General features: G+C 42.5%; 1 protein-coding gene across 10 annotated transcripts in view; it reads left to right on the plus strand.

Annotated features, from left to right (window-relative positions):
- Positions 1-27,983, plus strand: part of slc2a9l2 (solute carrier family 2 member 9, like 2) — an 85,892-nt gene that overhangs the window by 29,773 nt on the left and 28,136 nt on the right. For all 10 annotated transcript variants that reach the window (XM_084464191.1, XM_084464188.1, XM_084464192.1 and 7 more), the window contains 5 exons: positions 4,899-5,031; positions 16,713-16,900; positions 19,491-19,601; positions 23,950-24,051; positions 26,170-26,245. In XM_084464191.1, the coding sequence (XP_084320317.1) occupies positions 4,899-5,031; positions 16,713-16,900; positions 19,491-19,601; positions 23,950-24,051; positions 26,170-26,245 (610 nt within the window). The remainder of the gene's footprint in view (positions 1-4,898; positions 5,032-16,712; positions 16,901-19,490; positions 19,602-23,949; positions 24,052-26,169; positions 26,246-27,983) is intronic.

Consider the following 27,983-nt stretch of genomic DNA (forward strand, 5'->3'; position numbering starts at 1 on the left):
AACACTGCACTGGAGTAGGAACAACCGGCATAATCCCAGGTCTCCATCGTAGCGCTCGGGGGCTGGAATGAACGGCTCCTGGGGAGAGGCCGAATGACTAGGAACAGGGGCTGGTGGTTCCGGGGCGACAGGGGGCTGGGAGGAGATAGAAAGAGATAACTCACGGAGGGAGGAAGTTATCTCCTGCAGAGCCTGGTCGTGTTGACCCAGTTGAGCCTGTTGGTGTGAGATCACCCGGCGAAAAGCCTCTGTGTCCGCTGGGTCCCTGTTTGGCCAGTTCGTACTGTTACGTGAGCAGGACGAGCGAACCCAAACGCAGGACACAGGGAGGCGGAGACAGGGTGAAAGAAAGTGGGATTTATTGAACCAAGGGGTAGTCAGGCAGGCGAGCGTTCGTTAACGGGCAGGCAGTCAGGCAGGCGAGGGTCCGGCGACAGGCGGGTGGTCAGGCAGGCAAGGCTCCGGTAACGGGCAGGCGGTCAAGCAGGCAAGGATCTGGTAGCAGGCGGGTGGTCAGGCAGGCGAGGGTCTGGTAACGGGCAGGCGGTCAAGCAGGCTAGGGTACGGCGACAGGTGGGTGGTCAGGCAGGTGAGGTTCCGGTAACAGGCAGGTAGTCAGGCAGGCAAGGGTTCGGCGGCAGGCGGGTGGTCAGGCAGGCAGGTGATCGGCAACGGTAGACAGAACGGAGAACTAAAGGACAGGAAAAGGGTTTACGAGGAAGTCAGAGAAACCGACTGAAGTAGGGAATGGAGATTGCAGATTGCAGACAGGTGTGTTGGGAGAGTGAGGACCAGTGGCGACAAGCGGCCACTAGATGGGGGTGTTGGACCGTGGAGCCGGACGTGGCGTAACATCACTAGTGTCTGGCTCGGATAAGCAAAGACCAGGTTTCTATTTCACAATCATTATTTGGCATATCCTGGGAAATAAAATTTCTGCACTGGCCTAACAACACCAACGCCAAGGAGAGTTGACACGTTAATTTGTGATGGCTAAAGCGCAGTTAACGTGTCCACATCAAAGTCAAAGTGAAAGTCAGCTTTATTGTCAATTCCAAAATATGTGCAAGACGAATAGAGGAATCAAAATTTTGTTTATCTCCGACCCACGGTGCAATAAGGAGAAAATTCTGAATAAAATGAGGTAAAATAGAATAAGTAATTTTTACAATAAATAATTCTTAATAGTGCACATGCTGATGCTATTGGGTTTTCATACACCCCAATACACCTCTCTATGGTGTGTGTGTGTAAAAATTGTGTATTGATATTATTTAGTGATGTGTATAAATTGTGTATTGATCTCATGTAGTGATGTGTATACATCCGTTTCTCACCTAGATACAGTTTCTCTAATCGTATCGTTTTTCATCTAAATACAAAAGAAAAATGGAAAGGCTATAGGGAGCCTGAAAAAAGGCTTAGTAAAAGCTGTGAAGTTAAAGAAAGCACAATCATGAGTATTGGTTTATTGCTTGTTCTTTCAGTTGGGGTTTGTTTTTCTGAAGTGACTTACCAATAAGCTGTCCTTTTTGAATATTCACCATCTTTTAGGACGGCGACATCAATATCCATTAGGTAAGCCATGTTTGGCAACTCAGGTGTCATTGCCAACATAACAAAAACCAAACAATTGAGGGGAAAAATTCAGATGGCTGCATGTATTTGTATATGCCCACCACTGTATTGAGGGATGACAGCTACACTTGAAAGCACTATAGCTGCATGCAATTAACTTGGATCTCCAACGTGTTGCCGTATATATATATATATATATATATATATATATATAGAATCGGTTCCTCTACCAGGAGGAACACGATTTGATCAAAGTCAAGAGGACTGTGAATAATATATATATATATATATATATATATATATATATATATATATATTAACTGTGAATAATATATATATATATATATATATATATATATAATTCACAGTCCTCTTGACTTTGATCAAATCGTGTTCCTCCTGGTAGAGGAACCGATTCTAGGAATATCTGACATGTATACCACAGTTCAAGCTGTGTTACGTGCCCCCGGGGAAGCAGCTTGGAGCTGAAGTACTACCAGCTCTTGATCCCTACGGGTCACATCAGGGCCAATTATGTTCTGCTCCCCTGATCAGGTATTGCTTTGAGGTGATGTCTGCTGTCTCATCATTGGCCGGCGTCAGGGTTGTGTGGGATTGGACGCCATTGAAAATACATTTTCTTGTATGGTCATTGTTTTTGCAGGGGGTTGGAAAACAACTGCAACAGCAAGGGTTTTTGGAGTTCTTGCCCTGCTTGACATTCAATCAAATACTAAATACATTCAATTAAATACTAACTTTATGCCTCGACAGCAGTACTTTGATTAAACTCAGGTGATTAAAATAACTTGGGTGATCATAACTCAATAGTATACTATAACTCAATAGTTGGACCCTAGTGCCTTCTTGTCACAGGGCACATTTTCAGAGTTTTCTAATTTTACTTACTTCAAACTAATAGAAAAACCCCCTCTATTTCCATTCGTCCACGCCCACCCCCATTGACCCAACAGGGAACAACGGCATGCTGAAAACCGATTTGCGGTAGTGCGCCTTTTCTATTATGATCCAGAGTGGGGGGGGGCACTGTTTGTGTTGCCTTGCGTGGTCGTGAGGATGTGCACAGTTGACGCCTGTGTGTAAGTGTGTGTGTGTGTGTGTGTGTGTGTGTGTAAGTGTGTGTGTGTGTGTGTGTGTGTGTGTAAGTGTGTGTGTGTGTGTGTGTGCCTTTCAACTTGTCAGTGCTAGTGTGTGCGTTCAAGCGCACCGAGCGGGCGCAGCGGCATCATCACGCCGGATGACTCAGTGCTCCATGTGCCGGGGATGACGTAGGCCCTGTGGTCGTGATGCAATAGTCTGCGGGGTACAGTAATCTTTCACCAGGTGTGGTCCTTTGCTCTTCGATATCCACAGCGGGAGACGTTGTTGAATGTAATGATGTTGTACAGTACAATAAATGACAGCATTGTACAGCAGTGTGTGCACTCTCTCGTCCCTTCTCCAATGACACATCCATGCAGTGCCTTGGGCACCAGTTATCTATACTGCTTATTTTATTTGCTTTCTATTAAATCTGAAATATCCGCTATCCAGCTCATACATGCATAATATTTGGAAGGTCTTATTTTCGACAGGCCCAGGCTTATCCTGATTTTGGTCTTCAAGGGGTTTAGTGTGACATCCAACGGTGATGGAAAAGACAAGTTAGATAATTAGAGATAGGACACGGCTGTGTGGAATTGGGTAATTTTGTATCTGAACTGACTGAGGGCTGTCGGTGGCGGTTGAGAAGATGCGCAGAGTCAAGGTCTGTTCTGCTTACTAACTTCCTCATTGCAATTCATTTAGACACACAACTACAATCTGCATCGTTCTTACTTTAAGATGCTTTTAATTAAACTGAGTCACGAGTCGCTATGCAAATGAGTTGAACAAACACACACCGACGAGGAGAGCAGGGAAAGTGTCGGGCGAGCCATGCATTAATTACACATGGCACTTCTTCTCTAAGAAGAAAGGCAGAATTAAGGGAAACTTTACGTTTGGGAAAACTTGCGGCTTGGAATGTGCTTCTGTAGAAGAGCTTGGATATCCAATTGTTTGTAATAGAATGTATTGTAAAGCTTGCATCCCCCTCTGAGCATCTATCACAGATGGCTGCCTCGGGTATGGGAGACTTGTACATAACAAAATGTCTGAAGTTATGTTGGTTGGCAAATGCACAAACATCTGTATTGATTTTCTTAAGTATTGTCAGAAAGACGTGAAAGCGTAAGATTTGCAAACCTAATAAATTGTTAAAAGATTCATGATTAATTATGACTGATAAGGTCAATGAAGATACAAGCTCACATTAAATGTGTGTAATCAAATAAACTAAAGGGGATTTATTTCATAGCGTGGCTGCATTTATTTATTCAAATGAGCCTTTTAATATATTCTGATCTTTGATATTTTGCCCTGTAAGTCCACCAGACTGTGACAGATGCGCGCTGTCTTGTTTTTCTTTGAGACAAGCGACAGTCTGTTAGAAGTGAGACTGGGCCTGACCTGGAGGACTAACCAAATGGCTGGGAATGCAGCAATGGTTTCACCACCTCTCCTATTTCAAACATAATTGAAACAAAATAGAATATATTTTTATGTTTAACATTTGAAGCGTTTGAAACCAACGAGAGAAGCGGGTCTTTGAATGAGGTCACTCCTCAAAGGAGAATGACTAACAAGGCAGGCAGGGCAACACTTTCATGCTTTTGGTCACCATCTTTTAACCCCCCCCCCATTGTGAATCAAACAAAAATGAGTTATCCTTATTTTATTGTATTAGGCCTTTGATATGTGATGTTGAGTTTCAATGCAACACAAAAAGCAGTATTTTTCTATTGTGTTTGCCAGCTGAATACTTTTAAACCAGTGACTAGCGTTGATAGAAATGCAAGCCATAATTTAGCACTAAGTAGTTCTTGCTTTGCAACTGCATTTTTTTTCTATTGAAACCTCTTTAAGACAAAAGTCAGTCGTGATTTTATGACAAAATGATATAATCTGTAGGCATGTTGTAGCCTTGAAGTCTAGTAGTCTTATAAGCAGATGTGACCCCTGTAGTTCATAGCCCACATCTGTTTACTCAAGCAACATATTTTTTGCATTAATTGTCTTTGTCACAGTTCTGTGTGACTTTCCACTGTAAACCCTGCCAGTTACCATAGATGGCCTCACTATTGCCATTGGGGAACGTTAACTAATGCACATACAGGAGGACATTGGAGATTAGCGAATTAGTTGATATAATGTGTTTGTGTCCCTGTATCATTTGCTTGAGGTCGCTTGTTGTTTTTCCTCTCTGACTTTGACTGCAGGAGTCCAAATGGATCTTCCTGTTCGCCTTCCTGGCGGTTCCTGCTTTGACTCAACTGTGTGTGCTGCCCTTCTTCCCTGAGAGTCCTCGCTACCTGCTGATGGAGAGGAGGGATGAGGCTGCTGCAGAACTAGGTACAGACCACGCACGCACGCACGCACGCACGCACGCACGCACGCACGCACGCACGCACGCACGCACGCACGCACGCACGCACGCACGCACGCACGCACGCACGCACGCACGCACGCACACACACACACACACACACACACACACACACACACACACACACACACACACACACACACACACACACACACACACACACACACACACACACACACACACACACACAGTGTACTGGGAATTGTGCTGTGCAGAGATTTGCATTTCAGTTCTCTTAAAGTGGTGGGGCAAGCCTCAACGATATCTATAATTGTAACTCCCCATCGTTATCGTCCCTATCGTTTTGTAATATACAGTATATATATATATATATATATATATATATATATATATATATATATTTCAAAAATGTCACTTGGCAGATGCTGTTGTTTAAAGGGACTTATAGTGAGTTTAGATACATGTCTTCCAGGAGAAGGTTGAGGTAAGCAACTTGCACAAGGGCCATTCAATTTCCTACCCCAATGTGCCAAATATGGATCATCATCACTGCTGGTTACAAAAAATCTCAAGCAAAGGCTAAACGTGAAATGTAAGGCTTCATAACTGATTTGTGTAAACAAATTGATCTTATTCATTAATTTTATGTAAAATGTAATGAATATTCTTCAATCACGTTCTGGTTATTTGATGCACCTGATTCTTGACTTTGTAAATTATCAAATTATTATTGACCCACACATATTACACAGGACCACTCCCGACCCCTTCACAAATCGTCCAGTCCCCATGGCCAAGAATAACACCTATAAAAAATTCTTTATTCCCACTGCCATCAACATCTCCAACAAAATAAAGCACCTATAAAAAAAACACACACATATCTCCCAGACTCGAGTTCAACTGCACTTTTATGTTCGGAAATTGTTGTATGTTGCTGTTGTATTGTTTTTTTTTATGGTGTGAGCCGTGTGTCTAAAGGTGATATTCTGCCAAAGCTTTTGATAGACAAAGAGATCTGAAAGTGTCAGTCAGTGCCACTCAAGAAAGTCGACTTATTGGCTTAGTCCAACTATGATTGGATTACTAAGATGCATGTATACACCTTAGTCGAGCTATACTCGAATCGAATTGGGTTACTCATAGTCGAGTTAAGACCCCTAGATAATGCGATTCATAGTCGAGCTAAGCGTGCATGTAGCCAATCGAATTGGCTTATGCGTTGATTTGCGTTCTGCGCATGCTCGAGTTCTTTTCCCAGGGCCGTGAGCCGGAAGTAGAAGGAGACGATAGTCTTGTTGTTGTTGTCGCCGCCGTCGGATAAGGGATAACGAGAAACGGCGATTTATTTAAAAAGGTGGCGCAGAAGATGGAGGAAGCCGGTGAATGTAGTTACCCCTATAAGAATTGTGTCCCGGCCGCGGGAGCGCACATGGTATGCATTCAGTAAAGGTGGAAGCACACGGACACTACGCTTCCATTTCACCCAAGGCTGAATTAAAAGTACATGTTTTTCTAAATGTGGGTCATCAACAAGGTTGTAAAGTAGTAACTTGTAAAGTAGCCGGCAGAGCAGCCGGAGGAGTCGGCATACGACCGAGAGGAACAATGGAGCGTCGGAGAAATTATATATACCCGAAATGAACTGACAGCTGTCTGCTGAAACATCGCTTTCTCGAAAGAGTTTGTTGTTGCTGGTGACGTAAAGAGGTCAACTGGTGGCTCTATTACCACTAGTTGAAATGGGCACAGCACCACCTATCGTACCGGGGCATGAGACGCTTTGGCCAATGAATCGATTTACTCACCGCCATGTATACGTGGACAATTGCAGTTGTCCAATTGAGGAACATAATCGAGCTATGGCTTTAATCAAATTAAGCTGTGCATGTAAACGTACTGAGTGGTAGGACTCAGCCCCAAATATAGTGCTGTTGTCACCGCAGCACAATACGGGCACACTATACGGACAGGCGGGTGAGAGATCCCAGCCCCAGCTTTTTATCACTGCCCTTCATAGTCCGCCCACTAACATCATCTTAGCAGTGAGCAGTGTTGTGTGTAACGCGGTACAAAGTAACTACTTTTTTCGGGTAAAAGTAGTGTAACGCGTTACTACTGAAAGTATGGTAACGAAACGTAGTTCCTTTTTCAGTTGGGCACAACGTTACTTTTCCCAGGGACAGATTTGACAGTGATACTGCCTCAGCTGCGCGCTTGCGCAATAGTCGTGGGCGCTCATTCCACACTGAGGCTGGTACTAGCAATAGCATGCAGAGAGCAGTCAGTCATCATGGCAAGCGTGGCGGAGCAACCAATGCTATCTTTTGAGGGATGGAGGCAGTGGCGGTTTCAGGCACGGGCGAAGCGGGCAGCCGCCCAGGGCGGCATTATTTTATGTCACATTGGGGGCGGCACGAGCACACAAGCAAAAAAAAAAAATCTGCGTTGCGAAGCGGTTTTCTATTATCTATCATATCACTATGTGGGGAATTGGCATATTGGCGCCTCCTCCGGCTGCAGGCGCCCCTGCTTGCTGAGGAGGTGCGTTCACAGAAGTTGTGTGAGAAGGGGAAAGGGGAGGGGGCGCGGGGCGACAGTTCACCTCTGCGTCTCCCAAATGGAACGGACAAGGGGGGAAACGGGGGATCCACTGCAGATCCTGCAGGGTTATGTGATAAACATACGGAGGAACGCGATCGCTGATCTGCCCTGCCCCAACATTGCATGAGACATTAAACTCGAATCGTTAAGCTAGAATCGCCGCCCACAACCATCATCCAAAATGTGATGTCAACAGACCAAAACCGCCACTGGATGGAGGTATTCACATTATTTCGAACTGATTGAAAATAAGCAACATAAAAGTAACGTAAAAGTAACGAGTAACGGTAACAAGATACTTTCCATAGAGGGTAACTAAGAAGTAACGAGTAACAAGCAAACACTACTTTTTAAAAGTAACTTCCCCAACACTGGCAGTGAGGCTTCAGGATGGGACGAGCACGGAGAGCCAGAGTGGAGCAGGCGTTTAGCATCAGGCCTGAGGTTAGATGGGGTTGTCGTCGGTACACACACATGTACGCACACACACAGGCATGCATGCACACACACAGGCACACACACACACACACACACACACACACACACACACACACACACACACACACACACACAAAAGATCCTTAGGGGGTGGGCCTGTAGTGTCATATTATCATCAAGTCGAGTGCGAGACAGAAGCAGCATGTTTCTCCACATCCCCATTCGTCTCCTGTCAATTGAGAGCAAGAGTGGCAGAAATTGAGTTAACAGCTAATTTACATGGAATAATAGAATAACGCTTTTCTTGGCCGTATCCTTGAACACTCAAGCCTGTAGATGAATGATGAATTTAAAATATGAACAATTCATCACTCTAAAGTGGTTTTGTATTATTTATTATTAATAGGCAGCACTCGACTGAGGTGCGTTTTTCAAGGGGAAATGTCAATAAATTCACATTGATTTCGCGGCTAGGTGAGAATGCAACCGCATTCTGCTCTCCTCCCTCATTGGCATTGCTCAGATATCTATCGCCACCTCCCTCTCTCCCTCCCTCCCCACCCACACCCTCCCTCCCTCCCACCTGGCCTGCCAACAGGCTATAGTTAGGTTTCTATTCACTCCTTGTCTCGGTAGGGAGTCCTCGTCAAGCGGCCACTAAATCTGTCTAGTTTGGAGAGGAGCCTTTTTGTCGTGCCGTGTCTCTATGGAGCACTACTGCCGTTCAGAAACGTATGCCCAGCATGTCGGCAGCGTTGCCAACAGGCCGGGAATACAAACCTAGTGGGGGGGCGAACAACACTGTAGAGGGAAATATTACCATGAACGTCAATATGGTGGCATGCAACGCTAAAATGTGACAACCCCCCCAGGCGTGATGTTATATCAAGGCAGCTTCCCCATATTTGCCATCAGCAGGAAGCAACAGAGGTGAACTCATCTGTATATGCAAATCAAGGACATAATTAGGATTTAAGCTCTGTTGCGGTAAGGTCACCCCTTCATTCATGTGGGTTTTACACAACAAGCGTAACAAAGCCACGTCCTTCATTTTGATATGAATTTCTTCGACTTTATATTCCCTTCAACTTTCTAACGTTATATTAAATAGGAGAGTTGACGGAGGAATAATACATTATGTATGTATGCCTGTATGCATAAATTTTTTTTCCATATTTTTTCAGTTGGCTTAATTCATAGCACAGATCTTATGCACCAATAATCTTCATGATTCATTCATGAATTCAATGATTCATTTTGTAATCTTCTCTGATTCTCTGAAAAATTACTCGATGACAGAGTGGCCAACATTATCAAGTTCAGTCAGGCAGCACCATCACGGGATCTCTTTCATGTCTCTGATGTGGGGCTTGCATTGCTCATCCATCAAAATCCTCCTAACCTGGTGACCCAGCTTACCAGCACGGCCTTCCTGCAGAGCTGTGTCCTTAACCTGCGACAGCAACTGCTCAAAATCAATGTGCACATGCTTGTGTTTGTGCGGATGAGGGAAGCGTGTACTCCCGCCAACTTGCTACTCAGGGGATTGGGGGGAAGCATTTTTGAGTTATTCACAACCTTCATCAAGGTAAATGTCTTCTTTAGTCTTCAACACATTCGAGAAATGACTTTACTAATGACGTATTCCATCCTTCTGAAATTTTAATTACCGATCTCAATGGTACAGGCTTAGTCATTTATCCACCTGTTAATTACCATTGCTTACCATAATTACCGTTGATTAACCCATGTGAAGGATCGAAATGGCAGCTCTCTTAGTAGTTGTCAAGTACTAGTTAACCTGACTCATTCCAGTTTCTGCATCCTCACAATGGATATGAGCCAGTGGCCCCATGTAAAATCGGTAGGATTAAGCCAGACACACTATATAGCCACCTAGAATATATCATTATCTAACCAGAATTGTAATGCAGCATATAAGTCATATTGGAAAGGAAACTGTGAGGCATGTGTTTGCAGATTCAGTCATCGATCAAATTCCAAGTTTGAGGCACAATCTACCAGGGCCTCCGCTGGGAATTCTCACTTACAGACAAAATATCATAACTCGTCAAATCCAATTATTATTTTCATTATCAAACTCACAAACTTGCTTCTTGCCTATACGTTATGGGGCATATCCAATTAAATACAATAAATATATTGCCATATTGTGAAACACAGTTGTATAGTTTACAACTGTTATCGCATGAGCAGAATTTCCTCAATATGACCCATTTTGAATTTCTATATACGCCCAATAGAAGGATGAGAATGTAAAAAAATAAATGGATTCATGTGTGGCTTTCGCATTCCGTGCAGCTTGAGCTGTCTCCTCCTCAGAGAGGGATAACAAGAACAGAAACAGTGATCCGTCCCGCGAGACTCCGCGAGCGTGGCCATGCATGAGGTAAATACCGGATCAAGAGGCAATAGAAACATTGGACACACAGAATTGTAAATGAGTTCTAAAGAACACTTGACCGAAAATACAATACATACATCATTGGATTTGAGTGGAAGAACCAGCCGCCTTCTCAGCCCCTCTCCGAAAAGGCTTCCAAATTGATCCCATTTTTCTGGCATGGCCACCCCAGTCATATTCTTCTAACAGCTTATGTCCTTTATAGTATATCCCGGCCTTTAGGCAGTTGACATTTTGTGACAATGATCTCTGTGGGATGGAAAAGCTGTTATTTATGTGAAATAAAACCATAGAGTTATGTTTTATCGAAAGGTGCACTTTACTCAAATGCCGGCTGTTCAGGTACTCCAGCAAGTAGGACTTTACTACATCCCCCAAGCATCACACTCCTGGATCTCACAAAAGGGAACCCTCCTAGGGACAGAATTGGATAAGGTCTCTGCTATCCAAGGATCCAATTGCATCTTGTTTAAACCTCACCTGCCACTCACTCATTATGATTCTGAAAGTAAACGCACATGGTTTCATTTGCTTAAAGCACTCATCAGATTGGGGATAGAGATAGTAAAAAAGAGAGCTAAAGCCATTTCCGTCAATATACTGATGCCGTCCATGTGCTTGCATCAATGAATGACTCGGTGGGATAAAAATCTGCCATGGTGGAGTCATTATCCTTAATTAATAATTAAAACAGCAGGATATTGGAAAGTAGAAACGTGCTTTCAAGCCTCAGATAACGAAGATAACGAGACCCTTGAAATAATCAGCGATGAAAGACTCAGTTCAGCCATCTGATCATTGTCTGGTGAAGGCAAAGAAATGTTCCATTCAGATTGGAGGAATCAATTCCTCGGGGAAGCTAGTGACAAAACACTACACTGTCATCTGTTTGATATTTGAAATGTTTGAAAGATATTTCGGTGGAAGTCAACTTGTTTATCTTGATGGAATCTTTTTGTTGTGAGGCCCCCCCCACCACAACTCCCCGGCTAATTGCATGCTTGCAATGCAAGTTGATACACAAACAATTGGGGAGCCACCGTGATGCTACAGCCAAGTTGACTGAAACATCAAAAACAAAAAATACTGTGACCCTGTCTTACCTACTGGTAGAAATAATGAGGGTTGCCCTGGATGTAAACACCTCGGTTGCTTTAAAACCTATGGTTCAAATACATTCAGAATCTGGCATGCGCAGCTCTCTCCGATAGGAGAGGGCGAATCACCTTTGAGTAAAATGTGAAACTTGTTCACATAACTCTGGATCTGAGCTGAGCATGCAATCATCGCCTTGCCTAGCTTTCTTAACTGCTCCACCAAGCTCCAGCTTGCTCCAGCTTGCTGACTAACATTATTATTACTTATTGTTACTTATTATTACTTACTTACTTATTATTAGGAACCGAGCAGGGAACCTGCAAGGAACCTCTTGTTACTTATTGTTATTATTATAAAGTTAAATCAGAAGAAGATATAATTCCAAAAGTATCTGTGTAGCTTTATAGGTCTACTTTGTAATTAGTTAACCCCCAAGCACTGGTAATTATGACACACTATGTAACAGAATGACAATTGGAGTGTCTACATACCGTTGTGGTGTGAGAGACTGTGCTGCTGCTGACAGAGGCAGTCTTGGCGCTGGTAATCCTCACCATCTTGATTGCGTTGCCTTTCACGCATAAATCTGAATGGACTTTTGTTTTGAAAGGGCTCTTATTTTGAAGGGCAGTTTTCACCCTAATGTTCCCGGGTCATAGGTTTGTTTTGGTTTAGTAGTCTGAGGAGGCTAGCTGAGTTTGCATAGCTACATTTCTGTGTTCAACCGCATGATTGTATCACTGTAAACGTCACAGGGGCAACGTCGTAAGTTGATAATTAGGGACCGAGCAGGACACTGCAAGGTCCATATTGTTTTTGCTTCGACCAAAATTTTCCCGTTTTTTTTCTCCCTCTTCGACTGCATTTCCCCCCCCCCCCCCCTGAACATATACGAAAACTAATTTTTATTTAGCAAATTTGTGGGGACTGCTGTAAAATTTGATATTCTATGCTTCAAATTCAGGTTGGCGCTATACCAACTGGCCAAAATCTCAAGCATATCTCGTCACCGGTTTGACCTACACTCATGAAACTTTGGTCATACATGCACATCCTCATGCTGAACAAATTTGGCTCAGTGCCATACCACTTCCGGGTGGTCAGATTTCCCGCCATTTTGAATTTAGTTAAAAACAGTAAATTGCCTAAGGATCCCACATTTTTCGACTTTGACAAAAATCCTTTGGCACATATCATCTATGGCCCATTATCTTTAATCTGACATAAGGATTAGTCTGTACAATAAAGTTTAACGCACCCATGAGCAGTGTTGGGGCTAGTTACTTTAAAAAGTAATATATTACAGATTACATATTACTCTCAAAAATAGTAATGCCTTACACTACTACATTACTCCCTGGAGAAAGTAACTAGTTATATTACTAGTTATATTACTAGTTACTTTTTTTCTACTTACTCTAAAATTGCCTGAGATGCATAAGATGGAAAGAGAGCAGACAAAGGAGGAGTCTTCTTGAAGGTCTTTATTAACCCAACAACAGACTGGCCTACATGCTGTTTAACTTCCTCAATTAACATTGTCTAGTGCAAATACAAACAAGTGTACTTGTGCAATCAAATACAAAGAAATATTAACTTCCTTAATGTTTAATCAACAGTCTAGTGCAAACAATCAGTTTGATTGTAAATTTATAACAAGTACAAACAAGAAATATTAACTTCCTCAAAACATAAATAAAATCTTAAATAAAAAAGACTGGTCTTACCAGCACTGTGAAGAGGAGAGGTAAACTGTCAAAAATAAAACCAAAACACTGCAGAGGAGAGGTAGGTTGTTGAAATTACTTTAAGCATACAACAGCTTCAAAACAAATCAATTAAACTACTACTACAACTACTGTAGTGCAAAATATGAACGTCTTAATGTGTCAGCTTATTAATTTTGGTCAAAATAATGGTTGTACCTCATAAGGAGGATTTTCTCAAATCGCTTGTCTCCTAACCTGTTCCTCCTCGGAGTTAAAACAAGGCTCCCCAGGCTGAATAGCCTCTCTACTGGAGCACTGGATGCTGGTGCCGTGTTGTATTTTAAAGACAGGGCCTTGATTCTGGGGAAGTTGTTCGTGTTGAAGACTCGATGTGTCCGTGCTGTCTTTCGAGGTGTTTTTTCAAGTTGGAGGTGGTGTTCGAAGCGGTTGAGAGTAGCTTTTTTCCCGGGCAAAGGGTACATTGCACTACGAGGTTATTTTCCTTTCGTTGCAAATATTGAAAATAGTGGTTGAATTTCCAGCCGTCTAACGAGGTTTTTTGCAGAGCGGTGCCTTCTTCAGGACTATTTTCAGTAGAGTAATGCCTTACACTACTAGTTACTTGAAAAAGTAATCTGATTACAGTAACGCGTTACAAAGTAACGCGTTACAAAGTAACGCGTTACACCCAACACTGCCCATGAGCCATTGAGTTCTAAAAGTGGTGTGGTTTAAAACGCCAAAATAGTTAATTGCTGATATCAACATCAAGTTGGACTCTTATGATGTTGACCCCACAACAAAAGTTGTTCAGAATCAAATTCTGAACAAGATAAAGTCAACATATTTTCAAATGGGGCGTGGCATCGAAATGGGCGTGGCCTGTCACTAAAATCGCCACAGTTCATAGACGCAATGTTTGATTTGAGCGGGACCAACACAGTGGCTGTTGGGGACCAAAGTTACAACTGCTCAAGTAAAATGAAGTCGATTGGCAAAACAACATGGCCGCCATAGGCAAAAATTCGTCACATTTTTACAAACTTCCACTCTGCGGAGACCGTAATAGTTATGACTATGAAATTCACAGGACACGTGTAGACTGGTGCCTGTAGCTCACATAGCAAAATTCGTGTTTGTCATGTTTGTAGTGCCCCCTACAGGAACTTTAAAAAGCAGCCCCTGCGCCACGTTTCACCAATATGTATGAAACTCGGTAGGCACGTACGACGTGCCAATACCTTCAGAAAAGCCTCTTGGACCCATGCCCCAAATCCCAACGGAAGTCGGATATTTACATTTTTTCATTTTCACTTTCGGCTGAATTTTTCACTTTTTCGCCTTGTATTTGAATGAACTCCTCCTAGGGAATTTATCGGATCTGCTTCACAATTGGTCAGTACAGTCAGAAAATGGTGCTCAACCAACGCCATGTTATTTGTGACTGTACGTTGAAGGGCGTGAAAAAAAAATTAAAATTACATAAGTTTGCGAAAAATTTAAATTAAAACTGCGCGCAGTGATGAACGGGACCGAGCACCGGCTTGTGGCCGTGTCACGTGCCGTCGTAACATGTGCGCTGACAAGTGCGCATATGTTACGACGGCACGTGACGCGGCCACAAGCCGGTACAAGGTCCCGTTCATCACTGCGCGCAGTTTTAATTTCATAATTACATTCATAAGTTAATGTTAAAAAGTACTATTTACATGAAAAATGCATTTGATATATTTGTGGCTAAAAACGTTTTATTTACATTTATTTACATGAGGAAAGCACCTGTTACAGAGCTAAATGGTAATTTTCGTATGTGTCTTGTTACAGTTTTCACTCTGACCTTGTACAATGAGAAAAAGAGCCACAGTAAAGAGCAACTAAAGCTTACTACGACTCATGTCTTCATTTATAAGGAAGAGTTTAACTAGTTGTATAGCTGCAGTTGCTACACCGCAGTGAGGACAACATATTGCTGTTCATTAAAATCGTTTTATTTACATTTATTTACATGAGGAAAGCACCTGTTACAGAGCTAAATGGTAATTTTCGTATGTGTCTTGTTACAGTTTTCACTCTGACCTTGTACAATGAGAAAAAGAGCCACAGTAAAGAGCAACTAAAGCTTACTACGACTCATGTCTTCATTTATAAGGAAGAGTTTAACTAGTTGTATAGCTGCAGTTGCTACACCGCAGTGAGGACAACATATTGCTGTTCATTAAAATGCCTACTACAGACCCAGGTGTTTTAGGTAGGGTTGAAGTCTTCTCTCCGGATCTTCCCCATCCACTCAGCCCATACCGCGGGATCAACAGGGAATGAAGGAAACTTTATTTCCCTATTGTATCGCGAATTTATGCATTTTGGCAACAATGGAGAGCTGAATGTCGTACCTTTTGGTAAGCAAGTCGCCGTTCTTCAACTGTAAATACACTCATTGTACACGTATGAAAAACTACAAAACAAACTTGCCGGTATCCTGTTCTAGTTGTAAACGCTGTAATCAGGAAGTATTCCGGAAATACTCAAGCACACACCTCTGGTCACAAGCGGAAAACAGACGCCATTGTTGTGCACGTAGCCTATTAGGGTTATTTTGTGATCATGTTAACACTAGTCATTTATTATTTGAACACTATTTATTTACAAATTTGCTCAGGAGGGAAGTTTTCCCCCTTGAATTCCCCCCCCCATTCAGACATATTTCCAGCAGACCTGGCCTCGGCCATTGCAACCACATATCTAACAAGGGGCAGGTTTGATACTGTGACTGTAAAGAGGAGCAGAGGACCTATGGGAGCAATGTTAACACATTTTAATAAACAACCAGGCGGGATGCCTTTGATGAGACAGAAGTTTGTTGCTCTGATTGGTTGTGTCCGGAGGCATTTTGGTCAACACCCGTTGATATCGCCCCTTGGAACACATCAATGAACTGAGAGGTTTCAGACTAATATGCATTAGCAAATAAGTCTTGGGATGTCTGGCTTGCAACAACTAGGGCTGTGCTGAGTTTTTAATAATTGTCTGAAAGGCAGTGATCGATAGCCACTGCAAACTAATATTTCTGGCCCTTCAGTGAGGGGCAGGCCCTCGCACGCACACAAGCCTTTCCGCAATCCCTTGCGCCATGCGAAACATCAAAGATCATCAAAGATGCATAACATACAAAGTGAACGGGAGTTTTTATCAATCACAATGTGTCATGTGGGGCCGCTCTGTCAGTCTAGCAGGGGGTCGAGGTGCACACTCTGAACCAAAGAGGTTCTCCCACAAGGCGTCACATGAAAGCCCTCAACAATCGCGAGATTCTTGTAGGAACCCTTCCATGCGCGAAATGCACTTTGATCCCTGGTTTATCTGCATTACTTTGGCTAATATGATTGGGACCCTATGTTTGCGTCACATGCGTTAGCGTTCCAGCGGTTCCTGGGAAAGAAGGATGTGTCCAAGGAGCTGGAGGAGGTGTACGCAGAGGGCCACGCACAGAGCAACCTGCAGATCGTGTCGGTTCCCCAGCTTGTCCGGAACCCGGCCGTCCGCTGGCAGCTCATCACCGTCATCATCACCATGGCTTGTTATCAGCTCTGCGGCCTCAACGCTGTGAGATGCAATACATTTTCTTTATGGTATTTTTTTTAAATATACAGTGTGTTTGCCCCAAGTTATGGGCACGCAGTTCAAATAACAATGATATTGTTGAGGCAGAGGTGCTTGAGAACACAAATATACACATAAATTATGCATAGCTGTACAGCACAAGAGCGCAAGAAGGGGGGAGATTTGGAGATTTTGTGTTCCGACATTCCCATTGATATTTCTTATATTATTGGATTTCTGAATATGCATCTACACATTTGTTCAACTAAAAATAATGCTTCCAACTGGGATGTAAACAATAAGGATGTGCAGTAGAAGTATAATCCACTCGTATCCTTATTGTGCCCTTTACAAAAATGTGGATATGGAATGAGAAATGGAGGGGGAAAAATAGAAGATTAAGTAATGATCAATGCAGATTTCCTCATAAAATTAGCCCATGCAGAATATCTGTTTCAAAACAGATGTATTTCTTTATCAATTAGCAATAATGACCATACATAATATATGCAGCCATGTAACTGCATATATGTTTTGATTCTAGTTATGCATCACCTTTAAGAACCTGCAGTTCATTTGAGGACACACTATATTTTTCCCCATACGCATCCGTAAATTTCCCAGTAATGAAGGGACTATGACCATGAGACTTGCTGAACATGAGCAATTTCACGCAGTGTTCAAAGGAAGCCAAAAAATGTTGCTACCTTTGAATAAGGCATCAAGGCTGTTATTGGTGTGCTGAGCCAAGTGGAGTCTAGACCATTTGGACTGTGACTAATAGGTAATGCTTGTAATACTTGCAAAATACATAATTAAAAGAGGCATGCTGTCAAACCTGAAGTATAACCTGAATGCAGTAAAGCTAGATTAAGTACAAGCAAACATTCATTCACAACATGGAATTCAGTGATACTACATGCACTTCGGCTAATATAATTCAAGCCGTGTCACATTTATGTGGCTTAAGTAAATAATCAGTGACTTTTGAGCTATTAAGGTGGCCCTACTGATATTGCCTCATCATTGAAGCCGGTGAGAAACAATCTTCCAGAACAGCACAGGTGCATGGAAGAGGTTAACGTGGCGGGAGGGAGGGGCTGGGTACCCCCTGATGTTCTCTTATCATTAACGTTCATGCCTTTCTCCCCATCTTACTTTTTCTCTTCCTCTGGCGTTCATCTGCTTTGACGTCTCCTTGTATTCACTGCCATTTAAAAAAACAGACATTCCAATGTGTAGTTTCGATTTGACACAAGCTCTATGCATATATTGATCCAAAAAACCTTGAATAGAAATAGGTTTTTACAGATTGTCAATGTTATTTATTCTCACATTCTGATAGAAAAGGGCTACCGGCAGTGTGCGAAATACGGGGGGGTCTGGGGGGGCTGGGCCCCCCCCGATTAACCCATGAGACCCCCTGAAAGCCTCAAAAGCAAAATTTGAAGGGGGTCTCAAATTTCCTAAAAAAAAAAAAAAAAATTAAACATTTATTCACAAATATGTTCTATTTTTTGCCAAGCGGATCCAGCCAGTCCTGTGCACGTATGCAAATTAGCCATGTGCGCCAAACAGAAGAAGGGTCCTATCTTGCGCCCGGTGCAATTGACTTTCTACACCGATGCATGTGTCGTTGCTAGTTTGCACCCGGCGCAAAGCTGATTTTCCCCCGCAGCAACCAGGCACCACTACACTTGCGCCTGGAGAGGCGTGTCGGCGAAAAGCAGGGGTGTGTTCCGGGGCAAATGATGATAAGTTGTCTTTGCCGCAATTTACATGACGAATCAGTGTTTCTGAAGTTGGAGAAGAAAACGCTATTCCATGTGTTAATTAGGCCTATTATTTGGCCATAAACTGAGCCATTTGAAGTTTGAAATTCATGTGGTCATGCATCTGTCTCAGCGGAGACTGCAAACGCGCTGTCAAAATATCAACTTGTCAAGTCAAAATGCGCTGGCTCTTAAAGGGGATGGGAGATGCCACTCTCATTGGTTTATTGCATGTTACACCCAAAACACACCTACGGGTTTCAGCCCAACCCATTTTAGATTTGCGCCGGGCGCAAAGCTAATTTATCTTGCCGTCATAATAGCAACAGCGCCATAGAACTCGTCATAGAGCAAGTCTTCCCAGCAACATGTGCTATCCCACATTATTCATCAGCTAATACAATTTTTTATTAGTCACATAATATAGTCATTTGTTATGAGACATCTTTAGTTCCACCGCCCTTCTTGCCCACCGCCCCTTCCTAGGAAGGGGCGGTGGGCAAGAAGGGGCTAAAGATGGCACTGCCCCTGAGGGCACTGCCCCTTCCTGCCCTCCGCCCCTTCCTGCCCTCACTTCCCCTTCCTATCCACACCGCTCCTTCCTGACCACTTCCCCTTTCTGTCCACTGCCCCTTCCTGTCCACTGCCCCTTCCTGTCCACTGCCCCTTCCTGCCCACTGCCCCTTCCTGCCCAACGCCCCTTCCTGTCCACAGCAGAGGCACTGCTTATCTGGAACTCGGCCCCACAATGTGTACATTGAAACGGATGCCCTTGTATGCCGCGTGTGAAAGCTGACGCGTGATGTGTGCTCTCCCCCCAGATCTGGTACTACACCAACGGGATCCTAGCGGAGGCCGGCTTCGCAGAAAACATCATCCCCTACATCACGCTGAGCACGGGCGCCGTGGAAACACTGGCAGCCATTGTCTCGGTGAGCATACTTAACACTTGACTTGTGTGAACGGCATCTATTTGAACAGCCTGACTCCACACATCAATGTTGGCCAGGAGTCAGGACCTAAGGAGTGGACAACGTTAAGAGTCTGGCAGCGGCCAGCACAGGTTGGTTTTGATGGACTTTAATCAGTGGCCAATATGTTGCTCTTAATGGATAACCGATAGTGAAAAAGCACTGTTTTAAAGCTTTATGATAATGAAGGAAAATAAATAGAAAAACATGTATATATGTAACCTCTACTATTAGTAAAGGTTACACATTTAGCCCATTTCAGCAGTAAGCCAGTTGGCTTTGTCCTGATCTTATTTAAGCCCTTTTCATCCCCATCTGTCCCTGTCCTGTTGCATCATCAGCTACCGCTAGTAAACAACAGCAACTTGCTTTTCCCATGCTCCTTTAATTAGTGCTGTCTCTGCTGCCTGGTGATGTTGTACCCCATCAAGCTTTTTTTTTTAAATCTATTTTTGTAGGAACTCATTTTTTATGTTCCTCAAAATCCTACGCCCCGCTGAGCCGGGCCTGGGATTATTAGGTTTACAAAATATAATTGTTTAAATGGAAATATAAAGTTAAATTGAGGTCTTGTGGGCCCTCATGTTGGAGGATATCAACTTTAATTAAACATTTTCACTTCACATTTAGTTAGAACACAGGGCTCATAAAAAAAGCTAATTGAAAAGCTTTATAAATATGAAACCAGAAAGATGATGTTAATGGATCATGTTAAAAGAAGGAATCCCAGCTCTGCTTTCTTCAAAGATTAGAAGTGTCTTGTTTCTCCAGGGTAATCTATGTGAGTATCGATACTGTCAATATTAAGCATAACCGGTCCCTATTGCACTTCACTTATTTGCATTTTATTACCATCGATAGGAACCTGTAGGGTTATGCCATTTTAATCCTGTTGCCTTCTGTGCACTGTGAGCAGCATGTTGAAACTGATATGCAATATATACAGCATGTTGGTTTCTTCGGGATTCTGCGCTTTTAACGATTCTATGAAAATGTGTAATTTATATGTATGGAGCTCCTCACTCAAATCAGATATGAGGTGTTCCTCATTTGACTGTCAAGCATTCAAATGGGCAGTGGCAACCCAGATAGTCAGGAAAGTCTGACAGGTCAGGTTATGTGTATCACATGCCACATTCATACAAAGCACTGTTGGGCCGTGGCCAAATGTGTGGACCCGGACATTCTCCGTTACACAGTGGGTGGCTCACCTGTTAAATTGGGCCTCTTTTGCTCAATATTGAAACTCTGTCTGGAGAGATTAGCAGCTTCTTTTCTTACCACAGATTGTGATTAATGACATTTGGGAGATTTAGCACCCAGCCCACAGAAGTTGCAAAGAAAACGACATTGTTGCTCCGGGGAAATTAATACATGTCACCAGATTACCTGTTGGAGCAGGGAGACGGCACTAGGCCATTTCTTTTTTTTAACGCATCACAAAGTGAGGATAATGTGTGTTCTCTGCTAAGAGGTCTGCGAATGAGAAAAGCTTGAGTTGGTATTCAGGATTTCATCCTCGAGTACTGCGCGTGGGGGGTAATTGATTCCTAACTCTGAGCGGGAGCTCTGAGTTTCTGCATTCTGGAACCGCAATTTAAATGTTTGCGTTTGTGTAAGTGGAAGCTGGCAATACATACTCACGGGAATGGAGAAGTATTCATGAGGTAATATTGGAATTAGTTAATGGAGCAACAGTTGAATCACAAAAGCAAATGAAAACTTTTGCATGCTTCTTCTAAGCAATGATAATATTCAGTTGAATATATTATCGATTGACACCCAAATCCTCACTTTCTGCTATTTAAAAGCACTTCTCGCTTATAGTTGCCACTCTATGTTGTGTATTTTCTGCATTTACATTTTCAGTTCAAATATATATTGATATTCCAATGGAGCCCTTCATCAGGAATCATTGGAAACATGTCACTTGCATCGGCCTAAATGCTCTGTCGGTACTGAGCCTTAATCATAAATCTTTCATCATTAGATCATAATAGATCATTGGAAGTAAGGAATGTCAAGAGTTATTAGCATAACTGTAAAATGTCAATATTGCCATTTTTGCCATTGTCAATTACTTCTTCTTAGAGTTCTTAGATTACATCAATGACATTGATGTGACCGCTCAAATGCAGAATAAAACACACACGCTCCACTGCCCCACCATGACCGTTCACAGTAGGAGACAAATGGTTTGCATATCATACAATAAACATGTTGCATATGTCATAACTCATATGCCATAAATTATATGATGGCCCTGTTACAATGCCATGCCAACCTTGGACTAGAGATGTATCACAATGCATAATGAGTGCAGATTCCATGAGAGCAGACGCCGCAGACAGCTTCACAAGATTTGTGTCATTATAATACTTTTATCCTGTGAGGTTATTTGCCAGTTTAGTGATGCAACAGACACAATCCGAGCACTAATGTCAGGGCAAGCTTGCGAGGCTGTGTGCTAGATTGCTTGATTTGCCTCTGATGTCTCTCCCGAGGGATCTTAGCAGGGACCCCACTGATATGCCGCCCCAAGTTAAGGGCCACTGTTTTCTTTGATGCCTCATTTGCTTCTTGATCTAATTGCTTTTTCGGCTTTTTCGGCACTGGCAGAGCCTGCACAGATAGCCAAATGGGCCCCCATTCAATTCTAACAATTGCAGTACTTGAGTCTACCTAGTGTGACGTTGATTTAAAAAATAAAAATAAATAAACATTAAAAAAAGAAAGAATATCGACACATGTTGCCCCTTGCTTTCTCCCCTTACACTTAATCATCTTCAATCACCCAGGGCATGGTTTTATTGTCCTACTTCTGGGTACCTCTTGTGGGTCTTAAGGCGGGGGAAATGTTGCATGAAGTGATACTTGAGGCGCAGCAGATTGTTACTGTTAAAGCTGGAGGTAAAATAGAACATAACCCCATTCCTGTTGTTCTGGAGGGACTCGATATATCTCCACTTCAGCCTGGAGTCTCTGTTTGGAACCTGCTTTAATTGCTCCCTGCGTGGGGTTCCAGATTGAGCCAGCATCCTTCAGGAACATTTTCCCTCTTGGAGTCAAAGGGGTGCAGGCCATGGTAGCTTGGTCCCTTGAGGGAGTGAAGAAACCCCTTGTGTCTCCAGAGTTGGCCAGCTGCTGGAACACCAGGACTTTCTGCCTGGTCGTCACTTGTATTTTAAGGTCTCTCCCCCGAAACTTGACAGCCGCCTTTAGCTTTGGGTTCACTTTTGACCATGCAGTGTGTTTACTGGAGGTTCTTCACTTTGGAGTCAATAGCTCAATATCTGACTCATTCTCTTCAGACAAGCATACTGATGGTGAATGCCCCAGTGGTTTTAAACATCCTAAAGTTATTGAAGGTCTGTATCAAACTGCTGTCAGGCAATGTGCAGGCAATGTGCAGGCAGCCACCAGACAGCCTTTTAGCAGAGGGCTGCCAGCGGTCCATTATGATTGGGGACCACCCTCTCTGCTACAAATCCTTATCCACAGTCACACTGGTACTGTGCCTTGTCGTCGTTTGTTTGTCTTGAACCTTCACCTCTTATCTCCTTATCCGGGGGAGTTAAACTGACACCAGACTGTGCCAGGATCCCCCCCTGCCAAACGGCTCAATGAGCTGGGGTTTGGCCCGTGCTCTGTGTGTGGCAGTGTGCTGATTATCAAAATGATGAAAGGCTCAGCGCCTCCTGGGAACAATGCCGGAGTGAGCAGGCATCACCCTGCAGAGCTGTCACACACACCCACGCCGTATCTGCATCACGTTCTGCACCCGTGGGGAAAGCATCAGGTTACAGGGATGCATTAAAATCCCACTGACCCTTGATCGACCTCCCAAATCCCCACCGGTGATGTGGGATGGAGATGGCACCAGGCATGCTTGGCTCACTGGGCCTGTGGGAAGGGGGAGAGAGTCTTATAGCTTTGTCTTCTGTCTCCACACTCCACACACTGCTCCCTGTCTGCTCTACTGGCCTTTGTTGGACCAGGAGTATAGGCTGTGAATTATTTATGCCCATCTTGGAATACTGTATATATATTCACATAATCATCCTCTCCAGTTTCCTTCTGTAAAGGTTAAGTCAATTGCACATTGCATTTTATAAGTGGAATTTAAAATATATTCTCTGAGACTGAAATACTTAGAATTACTGAGACTAACAAAAGGCATGTGAACACACTATTGTTTTTTATGCAAATAGCTCTGTATGTGGATAACAGAAACCATTACGTTTGAAACAGCCATAATTAGAAAAACACAACAACTGATGCCAATGTAATTATCCCTGCCTCTCCCCAGGGCCTTGTCATCGAACGAATTGGGAGGAGACCGCTCCTGATATTTGGCTTCTCAACAATGGCGGTGTGCTTTGGTTTTCTAACAGTCTTCCTGAATCTGCAGGTAAACCAACTCAATACCCAATGCATACTCACACAGGCCGTACTTAATTTCATTGTAATTCATGTACACAGCATCTCTGCCTGCTCCTTAAAATGGATACATAGGAGACAATATTGTGAAAAGTGTCTTGGTAAACAAATTAGCCATGCATAAATTAGATCAACCAAATGCATACTGAATATTTCTAATGTTTCTAAAGTTTGCTAAACAAGATCTATTAAATTATTCTATGTTTAGTTTTTATTTGATGTTTTATATAAGCACATTATTACTAGTAGTCTGATTAGTACTACTGCCTCATTATTAATATTATTGTTGCTTTTTCGGTTTCCTGCATTATTGCTTAGCGGTTGCGTACTAAACCTGTTTCCAAATCTCTGTGGCTAGGATAAAAATTTCTCACACAATGATAAATTAATTGCATTCATCTTCTCCAAAAAGCTCCTTCAGGCGATGCCCTTTCCATCTTCAATAGCTGATGTGCGATATGACTACTAATGCCAGAGCACTGACCGCACCATTCATAATAAAGCCTTTTGTGTTTGTACATTGGGAGACACACACACGTACACACACATGTGTGATTTCTCAGGGAGTATAGTTTGCCTGGACAGCAACTGGAGGATTACTTGTTCGATCATCTGTTCGATTATGCACTACTCCTGGACTCTAAGGGAAATTATACCCTTATTACAACAAGAATACATGCAAACATACATGCATATACATACATGCATATACATACATGCATACACATACATGCATACACACATACAGTACATACATACATGCATGCATACATACATGCACCCATACATGCACCCATACATACATACACACATACATACATACATACATACATACATACATACATACATACATACATACATACATACATACATACATACATACATACATACATACATACTATGGGTGTCCTGTCCTCAAAGATCTTACCTAGTCTAATGTGATACGTCAGGCCTTACCCATAGTCGACTGATCATCAAATCATATATGATATATTTTTATAATGACACAATGAGGCCACATTTCTTGTTAAAATAATGATCAGGACTTATCACAGCTGTCTATAGGTGTGGCACAGCCTCTCCGCTAAATACCCCACCGCCTCGCAACAACAAATACCTTTCACAATAGGAGGACAACGTGTGCATCTGTTCATGTCAGCAACTGAATTAAATTTGACAGAAAATGCAGGCTGCTAGTAACCTAATCAACTATAATATAGGCTTACATATTATATCCCATAATTAATGTTATATGGTAAATCAAAGAGTGGCCGGTCTCTGTGGAGATGGAGAGCTCCGTTCTGTCTGATATGCGCTGCATCCAAATCTGATCACGACAAAGAGACTAGAGGCATTTGAAAATGACATGTGAATGATGCATCTCAGCATACAGAACAAATGTGGCCCCATTCCATTTTGCAGGACACCAAAAAATGCACTACCAAAAACCTAGAGAATAATTTTCACCAGCGCAAATGGTCTGATATGACAGCTGCTGTTGACATGGCATTTGATGCACTATGTTTTTGAAATGCTATCAAACCCAAAGTTTTTATCCTGAAACGGTGTTTCCATCTCGAATAGTGCTCTAGAATGTGCTCTACTTTGAAAAGAAAAGGATTGGCTAGTGCCAGTGCCATTACACAAAGGGGTTATTTAACCAAAAATTACATTTTTTTGAAAGCAAACATAACACAGCAAATTGCACTCAAATCCCCCAAAAAATCATTGTGTAACGTATAGACTTTTCCTTCTAGAAGCCAAGCAATGCTGTGGTATCCCCCATGTAATGCCCTGCTGTTACATACGCACAATATTAAAGACAACGTCAACTAATGGTCTTGCTATGGAAGATTTGAATCGGTTGAGATTCAAGGTCACCCCTAGAACATACATATACAGTACATGTATACTTACGTGCTTACTTTGAGTTGAAATTCCAATTTACCAATTTATTTAACTACAACGACTAACAATAATGAGCATGATTTGTGCCATTTTACAACTCACATCTCTTTATTGCTCTCTCTCTCTCTCTCTCTCTCTCTCTCTCTCTCTCTCTCTCTCTCTCTCTCTCTCTCTCTATCAGGACAGAGTATCATGGTTTCCCTACCTCAGTTACATCTGTATACTGGCTGTAATTGGCTCCTTTTGCTCTGGACCCGGTAGGTTAAGAGTTTTATCTTTTCAATTACATGATTCCTCTTTCATTATATGACCTCTCTCTTCTTCCAGCCTCTGTATTTCTATGGTGCGGCAACATACATTTGGCATTCAATTTAAAGGGCCATGATTAAAATTGGAACTCTTAGCCTTGTACCTGCCAGTCTACCTGGCTGGGCTATAATGAGCAGGTGCCAATGTACATGGGATACTGTGTATGGGTGCCTTGGTTCTGGGTGGGTGGTTGACTTTGGGTTTCAAGGTGAATGTATCGCTGTCACCACGCATGTATGTCACCACACATGTATGTCACACACGTGTATGTCACATTTGAATAACAATCTCCCCAGGGTGGGTTAATTCCACCGCCGACATGACTATATACCAACTGCCTCAGGATTTTTGACCACTGCTCTGACCATTAAAATTGCAATCACTCTGACAACCGTGGAAAAAGACTGAGCCTATATACACAGAGCACACTGGTACTGGCCTTAAAGGAATGCAACATGTTTTTTTACATACCTCAATCACCTATGCATATATATATATAAGAAAATAGCCTTTTGTCCCTCCAACAAATGTTATTTATTGCATACCTGCTCATATTCCAGACACAATGTTAAATGCTGGCCCATTATGAGAAGTGGTTGTGGTTGTAAAGACCCTCTGAAAAACAAGGTGAGAATTCCATGCCTTGCCCTAGGACGTTTTGACTGGCTGTTGCAGAGAAGGTTATCGTCTTCTGTATTTTACATTTCGAAAGCTCAGATGTGATTTATATGCTGGAGAAGGGAACTAAGCCTTAAGCTAACTGTTGGGCCATGGACGGAGAGTGGACAGGGAAATCCATCACAGATAGAGAGACAGCAGCTGTGACAGGCGTTTCGTAATGACTTTTCACCATGGAAGCCACAGCTTATCTGGTATTTTAATAGTTTGAAAGGGATGATAATTCATAGTTTTAATATGAAATATAATGCTGGTGGGTTTCATTCTTCCTGAACTTTGCGTTCATTGTAAGCAGTAATTTCTAGTCTTTTTCTTTTTTTAAATCACTGAAACGCAAGCTGTGCACAAACAAACATTGTCCCATTTTACTCTGTGTATCACACCATGTCTTTTTATTCTAAGCTTAATATTCAATTGTTTGAATTGTATATAATATACTGTTGTTTACGACTGCTTGCCCTCCTAGTGTTTGACACAAATAAATAGTACTATAAGCTCTCTCTTCAGGTGCTAATTTAAATTAGCTTGCCTTTATCAGAAGAAATACTATTATTTTTCTCACTTGGAAAATACTCAGAATTAGAAAAAAATTGACAAATTGATTTCTTTTTATATACTATGGAATTAATTTCACAAAGTTGGTTGTTTGAATGGCAATACTTTTTATTAAGATAGACAGAATATATGTGTTTGTATCTTGTCACAGAGGTTCTTTGACACTTATAATATACATCAGGTCTGTGGTGCTTTAGGCTTTGCTCAAAAACAAAAAGACACCTGCATTCTGGCATAAAATGTTTGATAAAGCCACTCACTGGGAGCACCTTGACATTCGCTGATAAGGAGCACAACACTGTTCACCGATGCCTCAACCGTTCAAACTGCCTGCATTGGGTGTTACTTGGATACTTAGTGTGCAGTGTGCGGTGGTCAAACCTCGACTAAAGCAGCCGTGAAACCCAGGAATGGGAGTTACTGCCTGCCTATAGCCTCAGAGCATTCTAAAGC

The sequence above is a fragment of the Micromesistius poutassou genome (assembly GCF_964030765.1).
Source record: "Micromesistius poutassou genome assembly, chromosome: 2".
NCBI lineage: Eukaryota > Metazoa > Chordata > Actinopteri > Gadiformes > Gadidae > Micromesistius > Micromesistius poutassou.